Raw genomic sequence first — 17,879 nt, 5'->3', positions numbered from 1 at the left:
ACGGCACAAGTCCCTAAAGCAGGACACAGCAGCTGTAGCCACTGGATCTTTCGGTTTGTTTCTGAAAGGAATGCTTAAGTGACCAAATTTATCCCCTCAGAGAAGGAAAGAGGCTATCGTGCATAGTTTAGCAGAGAAACTAAAAAGAACTTTCAAAAATGTCAAGTTTACGCTTAGCAATGTCTTTCAGTAAATGTTTTCATGGGTAGTATATAAAACAGAATGCCAAGCCTGAAGAAAAAAATGTTACAACGGTGCTGTGGTTTTCATAAGTCTTCTTCCATACCAATTCTGAATATAAAACAAAACAGAAAATCAGAATAAACATTCTAGCTATGTAGCTCAAATAATATTCTAAGTGGCATAAAGACTACCACTACACCATAAAAACTACTTTTTTGGATTTTTCACCAAATAAGAAAACATGAATTGGGCACAAATCCCCAGGCACGATCAGATCACAGGTGGTAGGATCTAGTTCCACTACTAAGTACCCTCAGTTTACAGACACAAGGTGGGCACAAATGCTCCTAAAGAGAAGATGTGACACAGATCTCCTCAAACAGGGTAAAGCTTTATAGAAAACCACAGATGACGGGGGTCTCCACTGAAGATTTCCATCCAGTAGGGCAAGGGTGGAGTTCAAAGCATTTCTGATGAATAATCTTGCTTGAAAATCACCGGTATAAATTTTTTTTTTTTTTTTTTTTTTTTTGGTCAGAGAATAAGTATGAACACCTGGGGCTGCCAACTGTGACAACCAAAAGTGTCTCCAGACACTGGCAAATGTCCCCTGGGGGAAATCATCTCTGACTGAGAACCTCGGCCTTACAGTAATACGATGAACTAATGACTGGCTCTCGAAGGGCCACAAACATCAACAGTGAAGCAACACTACACACAGCAGCAGCAGAGAGTGAAAGCATGCCACTTTGTGCTGGGAGGTTATAAGAACTCTCTTTCCTAAAGCCAGTAAGTTTTTTAAAAATGCACCTTAATCATGACCATAGAAACGGAAGACTTCAATTCTCGTCTATTTGATGATTTTCAGAATCAGCTGACACATAGGGTATACTGGGGCCCACCTGCTCTGGACCACTCTCTACCTTCACTCTCCCATGAACACTTTAGAGGTAGAAACACAAACTCCTAAAAATTAGAAGGGCGGGCCGAGTGTGGTGGCTCACGCCTGTAATCCCAGCACTTTGGGAGGCCGAGGCAGGCAGATGGCTTGAGCCCAGGAGTTTGAGACCAGCCTGGGCAACATGGCAAAACCTCCTCTCTGGGGGAAAAAAAAAAAAAAAAAAAAATTGCTGGGCCTGGGATGGCATGCACCTGTAGCTCCATCTACCCAGCAACATGGTGAAACCCTATCTCTACAAAACAAACCAACAAAGATTGCCGGGCACAGTGGCTTGCACCTGTAATGCCAGCCACTCGGGAGGCTGAGATGGGAGGATAATCTGAGCCTGAGGAGCTCGAGGCTACAGCGAGCCATGATCACGCCACTGCACTGCAGCCTGGGTGACAGAGTGAGACCCAGGTCTCACAAAAAGAGAAGGGCAGATATTTATTAATTAATTTTTTTAGAAAACAGAGACAAATAAAAGAATTTTCTGTCATTTAATTTTGGTTGAAAAGCAAGGAGAGACTCCCAATCCAAATATTTTTAAGGGGTCTTATGATACATACTTTCAACTAAACCAGGGTATTACTCCCTCCAAAACATGCACTTTCTTGTTCAGATCAATAGTCAGAGATCTCTTTGGAGAATATAAAAATCTAAATGTTTTCCTAGGCCTAGGAATACAATACAAATATTTCACATGAGAATTGATGATATAAGCCAAAAATAACCTTCTGAAGTAATGCAGTGAGGTAACTATATATACGGGGGTGGGAGGGTTGGGTTGTTGGGGTGTGTGTGTGTGTGTGCGTGTGTATACACAGACAAGATTTTGCTAAAGGACTTGAGCCCCTTGTACAACCCTAGTGATACCCACTACTAGGGACAACTGGTATTACACTGCTTTCAGGGGAAAAAAAAAAAATTGAGGCTGACTCCAGATGCTGCTGCATTCCATCATTATCCACCATAAAGCATTAGAAAATGGAATCAGTGCTCTGCAGGCCCTCTTTGAAAGCAATCCTGTGGTATTACACCAGGACATCAGGCCTGCTGGATTACCAAAATAAAGCTCAGGAAGTTACCACTTAGGTAAAAGTTGGCTAAAACGAAGTGCGTAACCCAACTCAAAAATGCCAAGGAGTCCTCTTCAACACCACCAGCTTCCTGTGGCTCAAGGCTGAGTAAAAGACTCAGAGCTCTTATCTGTAAAGCATATCACCCATCTCTAAAGAAAAATGGGTAAGGCAATGAAGGGGTGAGATTTTATCAAATTCTCTATGACCAAAAAGCTACCTCAAAGAGTTCTGACTCACAGCATGGGTTTAAAAAATAAGTCCAATCTGTATCCGTATCAAGAGCTCTACTTTAACATCCTAACACTAGGAAATGCGTTTATTCTTCTGTGTCTCTTCTCTCTTTACCACAGAACTTGCGATACCTTTCAAATGATAGGCTATTTAACAGACCCAAAAGGTCAAATGTCCTAAAACATGGTTTGTATGAAAAAAGGCAAATCATCTTCTGAATGAAATGGTATATAATGCTGGAGAAAGCCAAAAAGGCACTCCAAATTAAGGGACAGTAACTGACAAGAAATCAGGAATACTTCTTCAAAATTCTGGCCTTTGGACTCTGATCCAAGAAGAAACAATTTTCACTGCAAATTTTGTTTATATAAATCTCGTTTAGCTTCTAAGGGGATTCATGAAAAACAAAAACATAAAATTTATAGTAGACTGAAATGGAAAAATTAACTCACCTCTGAGGACAAGACTTTTACACAAATAGAAGATCAGGATTGGAATGGAAAGGACTTATGAAATTTCTGATCTTGAAAAGCCTCTAACAAATGTTTGCCATGAATTTTCTAGGACTTGTTATAAGAAATGAAAGGCCAAGCACAGGGAAAAAGGCTGAAGTAACACATAATAGAACAAGAACACGCCAGAGAATAACATGTAACAGAACAAGAACATGCTAGAAAATACAGCGTACGCAAGCAAAGAGCCTAGACAGACAGGAAGAACTGAGAATTGAAGTGCTGAGTTCCAACCTGCGGTGGCTGTGTGGTGCTGAACCGATACTCTCCTTGTTTGTCTCGATTGAATACAACTTTCCAAAGGACCATGTCAAGGAAGAAGTTCTGAGAGAGTCCAGCGAGTTAAGAATTAACAATGACTAAGTCATTTTTTATTAATGTGCACCTTTTTAAAGAATCACACAATGCTGCATAATTGATGAAAAACATATTTTGATTTTCATATATGGAATTTCAGTTAACACTGCCAAAGGATCAAGAATGACAGGAGTTTTGTAACAAATATAAATCATCATAACATTCTTGATAAAACGAGACTTCTAAATTTTCCATGAAATATGGCTTCTGTATAAAAAGGTCTTTCCCATATTAAAATGATGCTTATATAATTTGAAGTCTTTCTTCACAATGCTTATGTTCACTGAATATCTAGTATTAATTCTATATCCATATCTATAGATATATAATTTCATCAGCATCCAACACAAACCATTCTTTAGATAGTAAGAATAAGTAACATTTCTGTGAAAAGATGAACTTATATTGTAGAAAAAGAAAATTTTAAGAATATATCTTACATGTGCTTCCTAGCACCCATAAAATAGAAAAAAAAAAATCACATTGCACTGCGCAACTTCCAAAGGTCAGTACCATAATATCCATGCTGCCCATCATATCTCAAATTTAAATACCAACTCATCTTTTAGGGGGTAATGAAATTAAGCGTAATTTCTAAGTCCAGAACTATTATCACTAAAATATATGGATATATATTTCTCAAAAAAATTACCTTTATTTTAATCCAAAAGCCTGTGCTACGAAACTCTTAACTTAAAAATCACAACTGTATCTCCCTCTTCCATTTCTTATAGTTACTGTAACAGTCAATTACGATAGTAGTTCTGAGAGCAGACAAAAGCCACCAATGAGAACTTGCTACCTCCTTTTAGAGACTAACCTAAAGGCAATTCTAACAGGAGGGTAACTACACAATATACAACGAATCAAAGGGTACTTAAGACCTCTAGAGGCCGCTCAAAAGCAAATATCAAGGAGGATGTTCCAGTAATCAATGCTGAAATTAGGTAAGTCCATAACGATAATTATTTTATACTTTCATTAAACTCTCTTGCTATTAATATTCACTGTGTTTCCTGGAGCATGGCCCCCCGCCCCATTCTTTCCTTCCTTAAATGGGAGATGTTACTGTACATCACAAAACACAGGTGGCACATGCCAACTCTGATTTCACAATCACTGACTCATTAGTTCATGGGCCACCGAGGCCCCGAACTTTTCTCCTTTCTACTCATCATTACTTTTTATTATCACATTGCTTATTTTCTCCTATCTGTGTGAGTGCAACTAAGTCACATCCCTTAATATGATCACTATGAATCCATGGAGACGTTTCACAAGAGAATGCTAAATGAATTTGCCTAAGATGGAACTGAGACTCTGTGGCTTTCCATTATATTACCTGTCCTCTTCTCCCATTTACCAGTAAATTATATTACCTGTCCTCTTCTCCCATTGACCAGTAAATCACCCAACAATTCCCAAGTAACACGGTAGCCATTTGACTATGGAAGTGCTTACCTCCACTGTGATAGATACAAAGGCATTGACAAGAACAATGATGAGCATAGTTACACGCCACTGATATGGTACACACACTATCTGTAATGCAAAAACATTTTAAAGTTAAAATTGCTGTATGTCGTCAATATTATAGCACTATATCATAATTTCTAAATTTACTGAATTCCTATGATGTACCAAACACCTGCATATATCTTAATATATCTACTTAATCCTCAACACTGCCCCAGGGTATATATAATATTCACTTTCAGATGATAAAACTTAAAGTGTAAGTAACTCAAGGTTAAAGCAAATATTAAGTGACTGAGGTTAGAGTCAAATCCTGTTCACTGAGATTCAAAAGCCCATGCTCTACTAGATCATGAATGTCTAACAGTTTCTATTTTTAAAATAAAAGTCCATCTTTAAACAATGAGGTACCAGCCGGGCACAGTGGCTCACGCCTGTGATCCCAACATCTTGGGAGGCAGAGGCGGGCAGATCACTTGAGGCTAGGAGTTTCAGACCAGCCTGGGTAACATGGCAAAACCTCGTCTCTACTAAAAATACAAAAATTAGCCAGGTGAGGTGGTTGTGTGCCTATAATCCCAGCTACTGAGAAGGCTGAGGCATGAGAATCACTTGAGCCTGGGAAGCGGAGGCTGCAGTGAGCCGAGATCCTGCCACTGTACTCCAGCGTGGGTGACAGAAGACTCTGCCTTAAAAAAAAAAAGAGGTACCAATCTAATAATGAAGTACTGGTCAAAACTTAATTATACAGACAAATTCATAAAAGAACTATACAGATGAAATTAAGAAAAAACAATCTAACTGTTCACTTTAAAATCTGATTAATTTCTAAGGCCTAAAAAAATGGGATAGTAGTAAAGACAGAAAGAGGTTTAGAATAAGAAAACTGAAAGAATCTAACAAATGGCTGGCTACGGAAGGAGGAAGAAAAGGCACGGATAAATAGACACACACACATGTACACACGCATGCACACTTCTGACTTGGATAAATAGTGGTACTAAGAAACAGAGAAGAAATAGGGTTGAAGGAGAACATGATGAGCTTAGTTCTTAAAATGCTGAAATTGAGGGATCTGTTGGATGGAACACCCAAGTAATAGTCAATATATCAGTGTACATGCAGGTCTACAGCTTAGTGAGTTAGGCGCAGGGTATAAAGGTTGGGAGCCTTTGGCATATAGATGGTAATTACAGGTGAAGCCATGACTCTAGGGGACATCACCAGAATGTACTGAGTGACCAGAGGAATAAGAACAGAAATGTAAGGAACTCTAACATTTAAGGAACGGGCAGAAGGAGTGGAACCACAGTAGAAAATGAGACTGAAGAGTCATAGAGGTAAGAAAAGGCCAAAAGACAGCAAAGCATCACAACATTTCGGAAGAGAGTATCTTAAGAATGATGACATGGCTAACTCAACAAATACTGCTGGGGAGTCAAGTAAGACTGGAAAAAAATAAATTAAGGAGAAAAGTCTACTGGACATAACTAGTAAGAGGCAAATGGCCTTGCTAAGGGCAGTTTCAGTAGATTGGCAGGGGAAGATGCCGGACTAGCTGACAAATGTGTGGAAGGTAAGCTGAATGTGGTACTATTTCAAGAAAAAGTTGGCTGTAAAACTGAAGACATGTGCAGCAGAAGAGAAATAGAATGCATTTTGTTTTCTTCTTTTACTGTAAGTGCTTATCTAACCCCCTCAATGAAATATGCAGGGAAACAGACATACATTGATGGTAAGACTACAACCCGGAACACCTTCAAAGTTCAATAATGCAACATTTATGACAATTAAATTTATAAATACCCTCAGACCAAGCAATTCCACTTTTTCATATTTAGCCTATAAATATATATTTGTCTGTAACTGAAGTATGCAAGGATTTACAATACCACATTGTTTCTAATAGCAAAACACTGGAACCAACCTAAATATCCAGCAAAACAGGACTAAACAAATTACGAAAAAGTCCATGCAATGGAATACTCACTTCACAAACTTTGTAAGCTTAAGTTATATAACTTTAAGATCAAACCTGTCCATAACACACAAGGAAGGAAAATCAAATCTGATCTCATTTATGCAGAGGCAAAAATCCAAAACAAAATCATAGCAACCTAAATCCAAATTTCAAAGAGTGTGCATCATGACCAAACTGAATTTATTCTAGAATTGCAAAGTTAGTTCAATATTTGAATACTGATCAGCTATAATTCATCACATTCTTCAGGGAGAAAAACTGTGTGACCATTTCAATAGCTGCAGAAGAAGCATTAGATTGGCTGGGCATGGTGGCTCACACCGGCAATCCCAGCACTTTGGGAGGCCAAGGCGGGTGGATCACAAAGTCAGGAGTTGGATGCCAGTCTGGCCAGATGGTTAAATCCCATCTCTACTAAGAATACAAAAAATTAGCCAGGCATGGGGGTGCATGCCTGTAATCCCAGCTACTTGGGAGGCTGAGGCAGGAGAATTGCTTGAACCTGGGAGGCGGAGGTTGCAGTGAGCCGAGATCATGCTACTGCACTCCAGTCTGGGCGACACAGCAAGACTCCATCTCAAAAAAAAAAAAAAGCATTAGATAAAAATTTAAAACCATTTATGTTAACAACACTGTACAACCAAGGAAGCTTCCTTAACCTGATAAAGACTATGTACTAGAAATACACAGCAAACAGTATATCTAACGGTGAACTATTAGGAACATTTCCTTTAGAGACAAGACTAAGACAAGCATATCACTATCACTGTAACCAATATATTAACACATGAAAAATACAAAGAAAGCATCTAAAGACTGTGAAATGTCAGAAACAAACAGCTTGTAATTACTTATATATGATGCCTCTCTAAACAGAAAATCCTAGACAATCAAAAATGTGTCTGAATAAAGTCTGACAAGACTTCTGGGTACAAGATGAATATCTAAAACAATTGTATTGAATTCAACAACATAAAAAATTAGAAAATGTCATTTTAATTATAATTTATCAAGGGATCAAAAACTGTATTACTCCAGGAATCTAACAAAAAATGTGCAAAAACCATTAGGGAGAAAACTATCTGACTTACTGAAAGACATTAGGTCAAGAAGACAAACAGAAAGAGATATTGTTTGTGGGAAGGAAAACTAATCAATTCACCCTCAAAATTTATTTATCAACTCAGTGTAATTCTAATAGTTCCGAGAGGGATTTTCCTGGTATTTGACAAACTAAACTTAAAAGTTAAGAAGAAAAGCTTGGCTGGGCACAGTGGCTCACCAAGGCAGGGAGATCACCTGAGGACAGGAGTTCGAGACAAGCCTGGCCAACATGGTAAAACCCCGTCTCTACTAAAAATAGAAAAAATTAGAGCCAGGCATGGTGGCAGGTGCCAGTTACTAGGGAGGCTGAGGCAGGAGAATCACTTGAATCCGAGAAACGAAGGTTGCAGTGGGCTGCACTCCAGCCTGGGCACCAGAGCCAGATTCTGTCACATACACACACACAAAATAAAAATAAAAAAGGAAGAAGAAGAAGAAAAACTCAAGCACAGCCAAAAAAGGTCATGATGAACAACAATGTATGTGGGGGTAGGAGTCCTACCCAACCATATATCAAGATTTCTTATAAAGTCATGGTCAACATGGACAATATAGTACTGGCACAAATAAAGAGAACTAAAGAACAAAATATGGAGTCCCTAAAACACTATTAGTTATATATATGCAAAACTGTGGCCAGACACCACGGCTCATGCCTATAATCTTAACACTTTCAGAGGCCGAGGCAGGAGGATCACTTGAGCCCAGGAGTTGGGGGCCAGACTGGGCAACACCGTGAAACCCCATTACAATTTTTATTACAAAAAATTTTAAAATCTGCTGGGTGTGGTGGCACACACCTGTGGTCCTAGCTACCCAGGAGGCTGCGGTGGGAGGACCACTTGAGCCCAGGAGGTTGAGGCCACAGTGAGCTGAGATCATATCACTGCACTCTAGCCTGGGTGAGAGAAGGAAGGCAGGAAGGCAGGAAGGCAGGAAGGCAGGAAGGCAGGAGAGAGGGAAGGAGGGAGGGTGGGAGAGAGGGAGGGAGGGAGGGAGGGAGGGAGGGAGGGAGGGAGGGAGGGAAGGAAGGAAGGAAGGAAGGAAGGAAGGAAGGAAGGAAGGAAGGAAGGAAGGAAGGAAGGAAGGAAGGAAGCAAGCAAGCTGATATAGGACAAAGGTATCACTGAATATCAGTGGGAAAAGACAAACTTCAATAAGCAATTGCTGAAACAAATGGGTATATGTAAGAGAAAAAAAGAAAAAGAAATATGATCCCTATTCAAAAGCTATACATAAAATTAATTCCAGATGGATTAAAGACCAAATGTGAGAGTATCTTTATAACTCTGAGATGGACAAGTCTGCCAAACTGAGACACAAGGAACAAACAAAGAAATTAATAAATTTGCCTTGTCAGATTATAAATTTGTTTTTTAAAAACAGATATTATAAACAAAGTAAAAAGACAAGCCACAAACTGGGAAAAGATATTTATCACTATACAGTCAAACATAATACATTAAGAACTCTGAAAACTAAGTTTAAAAAAAGGCAACATCCTAGTAGAAAATATTGGCCAAAGACATGAATAGGCAGTTCACAGAGAAAATAAAAATGGCCATTAAACATATGAAAAAATGCTCAACTCCATTAGTAAAGTTAATTGGCAAAGTAAAACCATCATGATATAACATTTTACACCCACTAGACAAGACAAAGTGTTGGCAATTATATGAAACAACAGGATGTCAAACCCTGATGGATGACTGACACAATCACTTTGGAAAACAACTTGCCACATGGTAGCTGAAGAGCAGTACATGCTCATCATGATACCAGATTCACCAGAGGAAACTTCTGTCCCAAGTGGTTTGCCAGGGGTACTAGTGGAAGGAGTATACTACCACTGGAAGTGTTTGCAATTACCAGCACATGGCAATATTTAAAAAGCAGATGGACTTCTACTGGGCTTCATTACTTTTTCGAATTCTCTGCAGCATCGCACCACTGTCTCACTGCTTATCCCTGGGTAAACCACTCCCACTCCGCTCTGGCACACTACTACTTACCCCCACACACTGAACGACATGAAAAATATGTCCACTCCACTCTGGCACACTACTACTTACCCCCACACACTGAACGACATGAAACATATGTCCACTCCGCTCTGGCACACTACTACTTACCCCCACACACTGAACGACATGAAGAATATGTCCACTCCGCTCTGGCACACTACTACTTACCCCCACACACTGAACGACATGAAACATACGTCCACTCCGCTCTGGCACACTACTACTTACCCCCACACACTGAACGACATGAAAAATATGTTCATAGCAGCGGTATGTTCAGTAAATATTTACCCACAGAGGATGAAGACATGAATTTAATATATTCCTGCAACTGTATACTACAAAGCAGTGAAAATAAAATACCCGTATCAACAAACAATGTTGATGGGAGATGTATACTATAAAGCAGTGAAAATAAAATACACGTATCAACAAACAATGTTGATGGGAGAATGCAAGTCACAGAAAAAGGGGAACAAGTTAACATTTTCATAAAGTTCAAGAGCACACAAAACTATCTTTTATGACTGCAAACATACACGGTAAGTGTATAATGAAAACAGGGAATGACAGGGAAAATCATCAAAACAGGTACATGAGAGTGCCTTATTGATTGGCAATGATACCTTTTTTTGTTTTCTTTTGTCACTGACTTGTGCTCAGGTAATGTTCATTTCTTTAGGCCGGATGATACACTCAGGGTGTTATTTCTTTATCATTTTTTAATTACAGTTAACAACTTAAATATGTGCACATATTCTTTTGTAAGAAAAACAAGTATTTCATTACTCAGAAAGTTTTTAATGAAAAGAATGAAGAACTAAATGGCCAAAAAACAAAAGGGAGCATGTGCAGACTACTCAAGAAGCAGATGGTAGAGAAGAGAGGAGTAACAGGTACCAGGATCAACGCTTTTTTGTTTTTAAAGACCAAGGGCTATTTAATTTGTTTGCAGACAAATGAAAATGGAACCAGAAGCAGAGATTAAACAGGTATAGCTAATAAAAGCTGCTATTTTAATTAGGTTCTTTATTCTTTGTAGAGTATCTTTGAGTTAATATAACAGCATCTTTTTTTGAGACTCCATCTCAAAAAAAAAAAAAAAAAAGGTGGGACTCATATTGTGTAAAAAGCAATTCTACTAGACATATACTTATAATAGAATATATAAAAAGAAGAGATCCTGGAAAAAAAGAAATGTATACAGGTTAGTCTTTTTCCCCAAACAAATGATGTGCTTAAGTCTTACCTGAAGAACCTGGTCAACAGAGGCAACTGGATACAACATGATGAATAATATAAAAACATATAAAAAAATCACAGAAAAAACAAAAAAATCTGGAAAAGAAAGTAAAAGTAAAACAAGTAAATTAGGAAATTCCTTTGTATAAAAAGGTATCCAATAACAACTGGCATACTATCATTTCTAAATCTGGTTTTGAATACTTTCACTTCAGTTGATGAAATAAAGTATGTGCTCTGTTATTTCCTAGAGTACAAGTCCAGGGCACCCAAAAGATTCATATACACGATGTGATGTTATATTTAAACTCCATTAGCTTTAACCGTAAAAATACTTCAGAAAATAATCAGCACTTAAAAAAATAAGACTCAGACCTTCATGGACATTTGCATGTTGCCCAAATTGATAGCTACTTTGTAAGATAGTAAAGTCAATATATAATGTACAAACAAGAGACTAAACTATGTGTGGCAAAATGAGATTATCATTTAAAACATGTATTCAATGACAATTACTATTGATTGTAAAAATGCTGAACAACATTTATTTTCAGTATTAGGTATGTCTTAATCCTAAACAGAGGCATTCTAACCTAAATGTGAATATATTTCTAGTTAAGTGAATCCCATTTTTTCACTGATTTACACTGTGAAAATGTTTTCACAGAAAAAGCCAAAAGCCAAGAGACTGAGTTGATCTACTGTTTTTCAAAGTGGGCTGACCTTATGGCTTGCTATGGGAGCTGGGAACAGCAAATCCACCCAGTAGTACTTTATCTCACTTTTCTAACTCAAAAACCAAACTGCTTGCTCATGGCCATTTTCTTAAGTGTGTACATACACACATATACATGCATGTATATAAGCATATACTTATATAATAATAAGCCATAAAAGTGGCTCCAAAATGTCTTAATTATATTGATAGCCCAAACTTTTTCCCGTTTTCCTTTGATCTGGACATTTATTTACAAGTTCCTATTTGAACTCCATTTCAGACTTAAACTTTCCTAAGACCACATACAAAAACTTTACCACAAAGCCTCCAGACTGGGTAAAGAAGTCACTCTCCTTCTACTGACTGGAAATGAAGGGTCTCAGTGCTACGTTTAAACGTGGAAGTTATTTGTAAATATAAACTTCGTTAATATCAATTCAAAACTACAGGTAAATATTTACCATTCTACGGAAACTATACTATATATTAATCATTTTTATGTTTATATATACCAGTGTGTAGGGGTATATATACATAGTTTTAGTAGCTTAAGCTGAAACTTACACGAACACTTATACCAAAAGTGGAGACACTTTTTTTACTATGAGCCACTGACCAAAAGGATTAAAAAAAACACGGGGCCGGGCGTGGTGGCTCACGCCTATAATCCCAGCACTTTGGGAGGCCGAGGCGGGCGGATCATGAGGTCAGGATATTGAGACCATCCTGGCTAACACGGTGAAACCCTGTCTCTACTAAAAATATAAAAAATTAGCTGGGCATGGTGGCGGGTGCCTGTAGTCCCAGCTACTTGGTAGGCTAAGGCAGGAGAATGGCATGAACACGGGAGGTGGAGCTGGCAGTGAGCCGAGATCACACCACTGTACTCTATCTAGCCTGGGCGACAGGGCGAGACTCCATCTCAAAAAAAAAAAAAAAAAAAAAAAAAAAAAGGTGGGACTCATATTGTGTAAAAAGCAATTCCACTACACTGTAAATAGGAAATGTGACATCCTGTTTCACAAACGCAGCAACTAAAGTATCAAATAAGTTCTATGGTCACTTAAGTAGTTATGGTCAGATAAGGAAAAAGTTTAGAAAGTGGTGGTTGGAAGTATATAGAAACAGAAAAGAAAAAAGACAAAATCAGAAAAAGTACAAAAAGCAATGGTCAGAATATAAATGGCAGAGAGAAACACAGAGACTAAAAAAGAATTTCAATGAAGTAATACCCATATTGCATGTTTTTCAAATCCGATTGCAGTTTTCAAACCACAGCAGATTTACACCTGGTTCTTGACATGTGCGTTGTTGGCAAAACAATAAAATAAAATAACTTACTCAAGCACAGAAACGTCTTTACATCTACCTAAACAATGTTTGTTTCTCAAATTTTCATGTCTCTCCCACAGCCACCTCTTGGATCCCACCTCTAAAAATCTGCCAAGATTTCCATGTGAAAGAGAAAATAAGTAACTGAATCTATCTTTGTTTAGCCTGGAGGAAAAAAAAAAAAGGCACTATTCAAAAAAGACACTAAGTGACAGGGGAGAAGGATGGCTGGTAGACATATAATCATACCAAATTTTAAAATCAATAAGGATTTCAACCAAGAATAGAAGAATTAGGTATTCACTTTAGAGAGGTATGAATTTCTTGTAGACTATGCTCTCAGCTCCTAGATTCTCCTAGCATTATAAGCAATGGCTTAGTAATTATACTAAAGTGTAAAATAAACATTCTTCACCAGAAGACAGATATCAAAACAAATTGTGTGTCACTGGTGATTGCAGGCCAGGGATTTAGATTGTTTTAGATTGACTCTTCCACAAAGCTATGTGAATCTGAACAAGTCATTTACAGTCAAATTATTTTATCTATAAAATGGGGATATAAGGATTCTGTAGGAAATAGCAGATTTTTAAGTATTCAAAGTACATAGCAACATTAAATTGAAGTTATTATGAAATATTTTTCAGCTTGTGGCAACATATGATGTGCTGTTCATGATCCCAGATCCCACCGAGGGACTATGGTATCAAAATAAGGTACCAGAAAGGATTTCCTTCATATTCTCCTTAGTGACTCTGAAATAAGGTAGACACACATACAATATTCATCCCTAATATATATCTCTTTGTTCCTTCCCCAAACAATAACTAGAACTAACCTACAGCCACAAATCTTAAGCCTTTTTATTCCTATCGCTCTCCCTTATCCAGTTATGTCTTTAAAAGGTCACCTTATTCTGTAGGGCCTCTAGGTATCTGAACTGCTTCAACCAATTTAGGCATGCTAGATGAATAGGAAAAAGATACACAAGCCCTGAATAGGAAAGATACTGGCAATTCAGTAGTAATGCCTTCATAGACAGACAAAGGGATTAGGTAGCACAAGCAATAAACTGTAGGGCTGATCCAACAAGAAACTGCATTAAAAATTGAAGCCAAATCCAAGAAATCATGTCTAAAGGAGAGTGTTAAGAATTAAGTGCATATCACGACCCTTGAAATGAAAGCAGCTGAATGAGAAAACGTTAACTGTGAAGCTCAAGTTGAAAATAGGGAACCAAACAGACTGAAGTTAAGTTTAATTTAGATTGAAAGTGAACCAGTACAAGCAAGGAAAAAACTCAAAAGAGAGTTCCTTAAATGCCTAAGGATGAGATTAATTCTTAAAAATATAATTTCAAAATACATTTAATACATTACACACCATTTATAGAGAGCAACAACTGGCAGGTCCTAGCAAAGGACTCTGCATGGACTCCCGTGACAAACAGACAAGACGTGAAAACTAGCAGAACGTCTGCATCAACTGTACTGCTCCTTTTGTGCTTTTCAGAAGGCATGTTTTATAACAGAAAGTGCTTCTGTTTACCCACTGAGAGAAGTACACAAGCTGATTATAGGAAAGGCAATCAAGTTTTATGCTTGTATTTCTGCTAAATATAATAATACATTTTTAAATCATCCAGTGGCCAACAACAGTGTTCTTTATTCTAGTAAATTGGAAATTAAACAAGAATACAAAATTTCTTAACCCTTTTTAAAAAAGTTTTCCAAACATATAGAAGATGCATTTTTAGAAACAGGCAACTAATATTCTGCCTTTCTCTTTTTTAATTGTAACAGTGTGGATAGGGTAGATCTCTAAAATTAACTTTCTTGATATAGCTGTCTTGCTTGCAAACCAGTCTGAATACCAGTTTTCTTCAAATAAAAAAAAAAAAAGCAATGTTTTTTCATAGATGTTTTTAGCTACCCTTAAATGTGTTCAATATTTCCTTGAAATTTAAAAATGTTGAACTAAAAATAGAACGTATACCAATGTTAATGATTAAATTCACCTTATAATAAGTTATCGGTAGTAAAAAATCCTTTTAGAAATACCATGGCAAATCTTCTATGGAAGGTTTTTCATCCCATAGCATGGTTCTAATACAGTTCTTAGTAACATAGTTATTAGTATGGTTATACAGCAATATATAACTAATAAATAATAACAGTTATTTTTTAAATAGTTATTTTTTACAGTTCTTAGTAACAGTCATTAGTATAGTTATATAGCAATATATAACTAATAAATAAGTAATAATATAGTAATTTTTAAAATAAGAAACATAAGTTCCAAAAAGGGGGCAAATAAAGGAAAAATTACCAGTAAGATCAGATTTTAATCTTACCTGTCCAAAATATAAAGTAATAAAACTTGCCCTACAAACCAACAGGGTAGAAGTGACAAATAAGATAACGTATGAGAAAATGCCTTATAAATGCTAATATGAGAGACAGAGACGCTAACAGTTGTGACTCCTATGACATACCGATACCTGTGACCTGGCATCTTGCCAACTAGAACACTGCCACCTCATCATAACTACAGCAAAAGAATAATTGCTATTCGCTCCAAGATACTGCAGAAGTCTAAAAGTTGTTCCATATATTAGTGTATTCTTAATTTTTTTAATTGGCAATTTATATGTAGTAACTGATTTTTTTCCATAAACTCTAATTTTGATCAATCAAAATGGTATATTCTACTGCCATAGACAAGTCCACAAGGGCACAGGCCCCCCTTCAGCCTGTGCTGAATGGCCCTTTCTTCAATAGCATGCAAAGATACTAGAAATGAAGAATCCCAGAGGTGAACACAGGCCATACCAGTGTCGGAAATGAAGAAGATGGCCGATGCTGTGCAGACTGCCCCGGAGGAAAGTGTAATACCTACTGTTCCAACTGAGGAACCTCTGTCTCTGCTTCCAATCCTAACTCCCTCCGCAACGGGCTGAGGAACCTCTGTCTCTGCTTCCAATCCTGACTCCCTCCGCAACGGGCTGAGGAACCTCTGTCTCTGCTTCCAATCCTAACTCCCTCCGCAATGGGGTGCAGAAATAAAAGCTGCAGCCAGAGGCAGTAGGATGTGAAAAACAACAGTGTTTAACACTGGTGACTTTAATTTTAAATTTAGGGTGGCAACTACCAATGAAAGTAAAACAAAAGAGTAAACATCTAAATCACTAAGTTCATTCCATCTGTGAAGATCTGGTTTACTGTGGAAAAGACAGTTATAATTATTCTCTTCTACATTAGTTTTAAAGGGGCAAGGCAGGGTGGAAATCACAATAAATGCCAAACTTACAATTTTTGTAGCAAGGTTGCCTGAAGGGTTTTCCTTTTGAAAAGGCAATTGCCACTATGAGGTACTGAAAACTGGAAATAAAAAACACTGTGGTATTTTCATAATTTTGTATATTATGTTCATCAAGTTCGGTTTCATTGTCTAAGTGTGAAGAATTCCAAAGCAGGTTTCCGGTTGCATTACAAGCACTAGAACACATGCAAAAAATGCTTGCATTAGTAAACAGAATACTCATTTCCCAAAAGAAACCAATCTTACCTTAATTGCCCTGAATCACTATCATAACAAACAGAAATACGATGATATTTATAGCAAAAGGTCCAACAATATCAAAATAAGATATATAAAACAGGTACAAAGAATATGAAGGGTCTTCTCTTCAGTCAGACATCTCAATCACTTAAAAAATTACAATCAAGTAAGAAATATTTAATAAGCCCCCTCAGTTTTTTAATTTTGGCAGGAATTTTAGCAGAGTAAAAGCAGACAGAAAATGGGCTTGACCCAAGCTCTATCACTTTTCAGGGCGAACTGAGGAAATAGTATTTACTCTCTCTGAGCCTACCTCCTCGCTGGTCAATGTTGGTACCTACATCACAAGTTGACATGGGGACTAGCAGGATGACTTGTGCAAATGCCTAGCAAGCCCCCAGTGCTTGATGGCCCTCAGTATTCTCCAGCTGTGGCTCTCTCTCATTTCTACTTTCAGGTAGGCAGGACCATGAGGCACACAAACAACTAATTATGAGAAGTCCCCAACGATCATTACTGAAGCATTAACTATAAACGCAAGTAAGTGCTCACAAAATGTGATTAACATTAACAGATGATGCTGCAAGTGAACTACGGAAAGATTCTCAAGAAAATTCCACCTCTTTTCTTTTTTTCATGTGCAGTGTTTTTATGCACACATAAAAAATGTAACGTTAAATCTCTTAAAATCTTCTAAAATGTTTAAAGATAATACCCTTCAATCAAGCAAACTAGAAATAAATGTTTACACCTGAAAATTTAATTCTACAAAATTAACACATTTAATTAAAATGATATTATAATTTGTGATCTACAGAGCACTCTACACTCTACAAATAGCAAATGCACCTAATTTATTTTTCCCCATAAGTTTCAAAATGCCATTTCCTAAACTGGGGGAAGAGAGATTAGAAGTACAAAACACTCTGGGTTTAGAAGAGGCCCCAGAGATTAATTCCAACTTTCTTATTTTACAGATAAGTAAGGCTCAATAGCAAATTAAGAAACTGATCTAAGATCCCCATCTTGGTAGTGATTATTAGGTTTTTGCCTGAACATCTTCCCAAAGACAGGAGTGACCGTGATATACAGGCAAATACAGGCCAAATTATGCAAGTGTTTAAAGCAGTCGGCAT

At 37.4% G+C, this 17,879-nt stretch overlaps 1 protein-coding gene across 8 annotated transcripts in view; it reads right to left on the bottom strand.

The window, feature by feature from the left end:
- The window catches only part of ATP13A3 (ATPase 13A3), a 93,970-nt gene that overhangs the window by 6,283 nt on the left and 69,808 nt on the right, over window positions 1-17,879 (bottom strand). For 6 of the 8 annotated variants that reach the window (XM_050779093.1, XM_050779088.1, XM_050779094.1 and 3 more), the window contains 4 exons: window positions 16,492-16,679; window positions 11,140-11,228; window positions 4,767-4,847; window positions 3,183-3,272 (listed from right to left, as the gene is read on the bottom strand). In XM_050779093.1, the coding sequence (XP_050635050.1) occupies window positions 3,183-3,272; window positions 4,767-4,847; window positions 11,140-11,228; window positions 16,492-16,679 (448 nt within the window). Of the gene's footprint in view, window positions 1-3,182; window positions 3,273-4,766; window positions 4,848-11,139; window positions 16,147-16,195; window positions 16,680-17,879 lie in introns of those variants that run through there. The other 2 variants (XM_050779095.1, XR_007723272.1) reach the window with 2 other exon arrangements.

Source organism: Macaca thibetana, chromosome 2 (genome assembly GCF_024542745.1).
Source record: "Macaca thibetana thibetana isolate TM-01 chromosome 2, ASM2454274v1, whole genome shotgun sequence".
Lineage (NCBI taxonomy): Eukaryota > Metazoa > Chordata > Mammalia > Primates > Cercopithecidae > Macaca > Macaca thibetana.
Note: the sequence above shows the minus strand (reverse complement) of the source record. Positions and strands in the feature narration are given on the sequence as shown.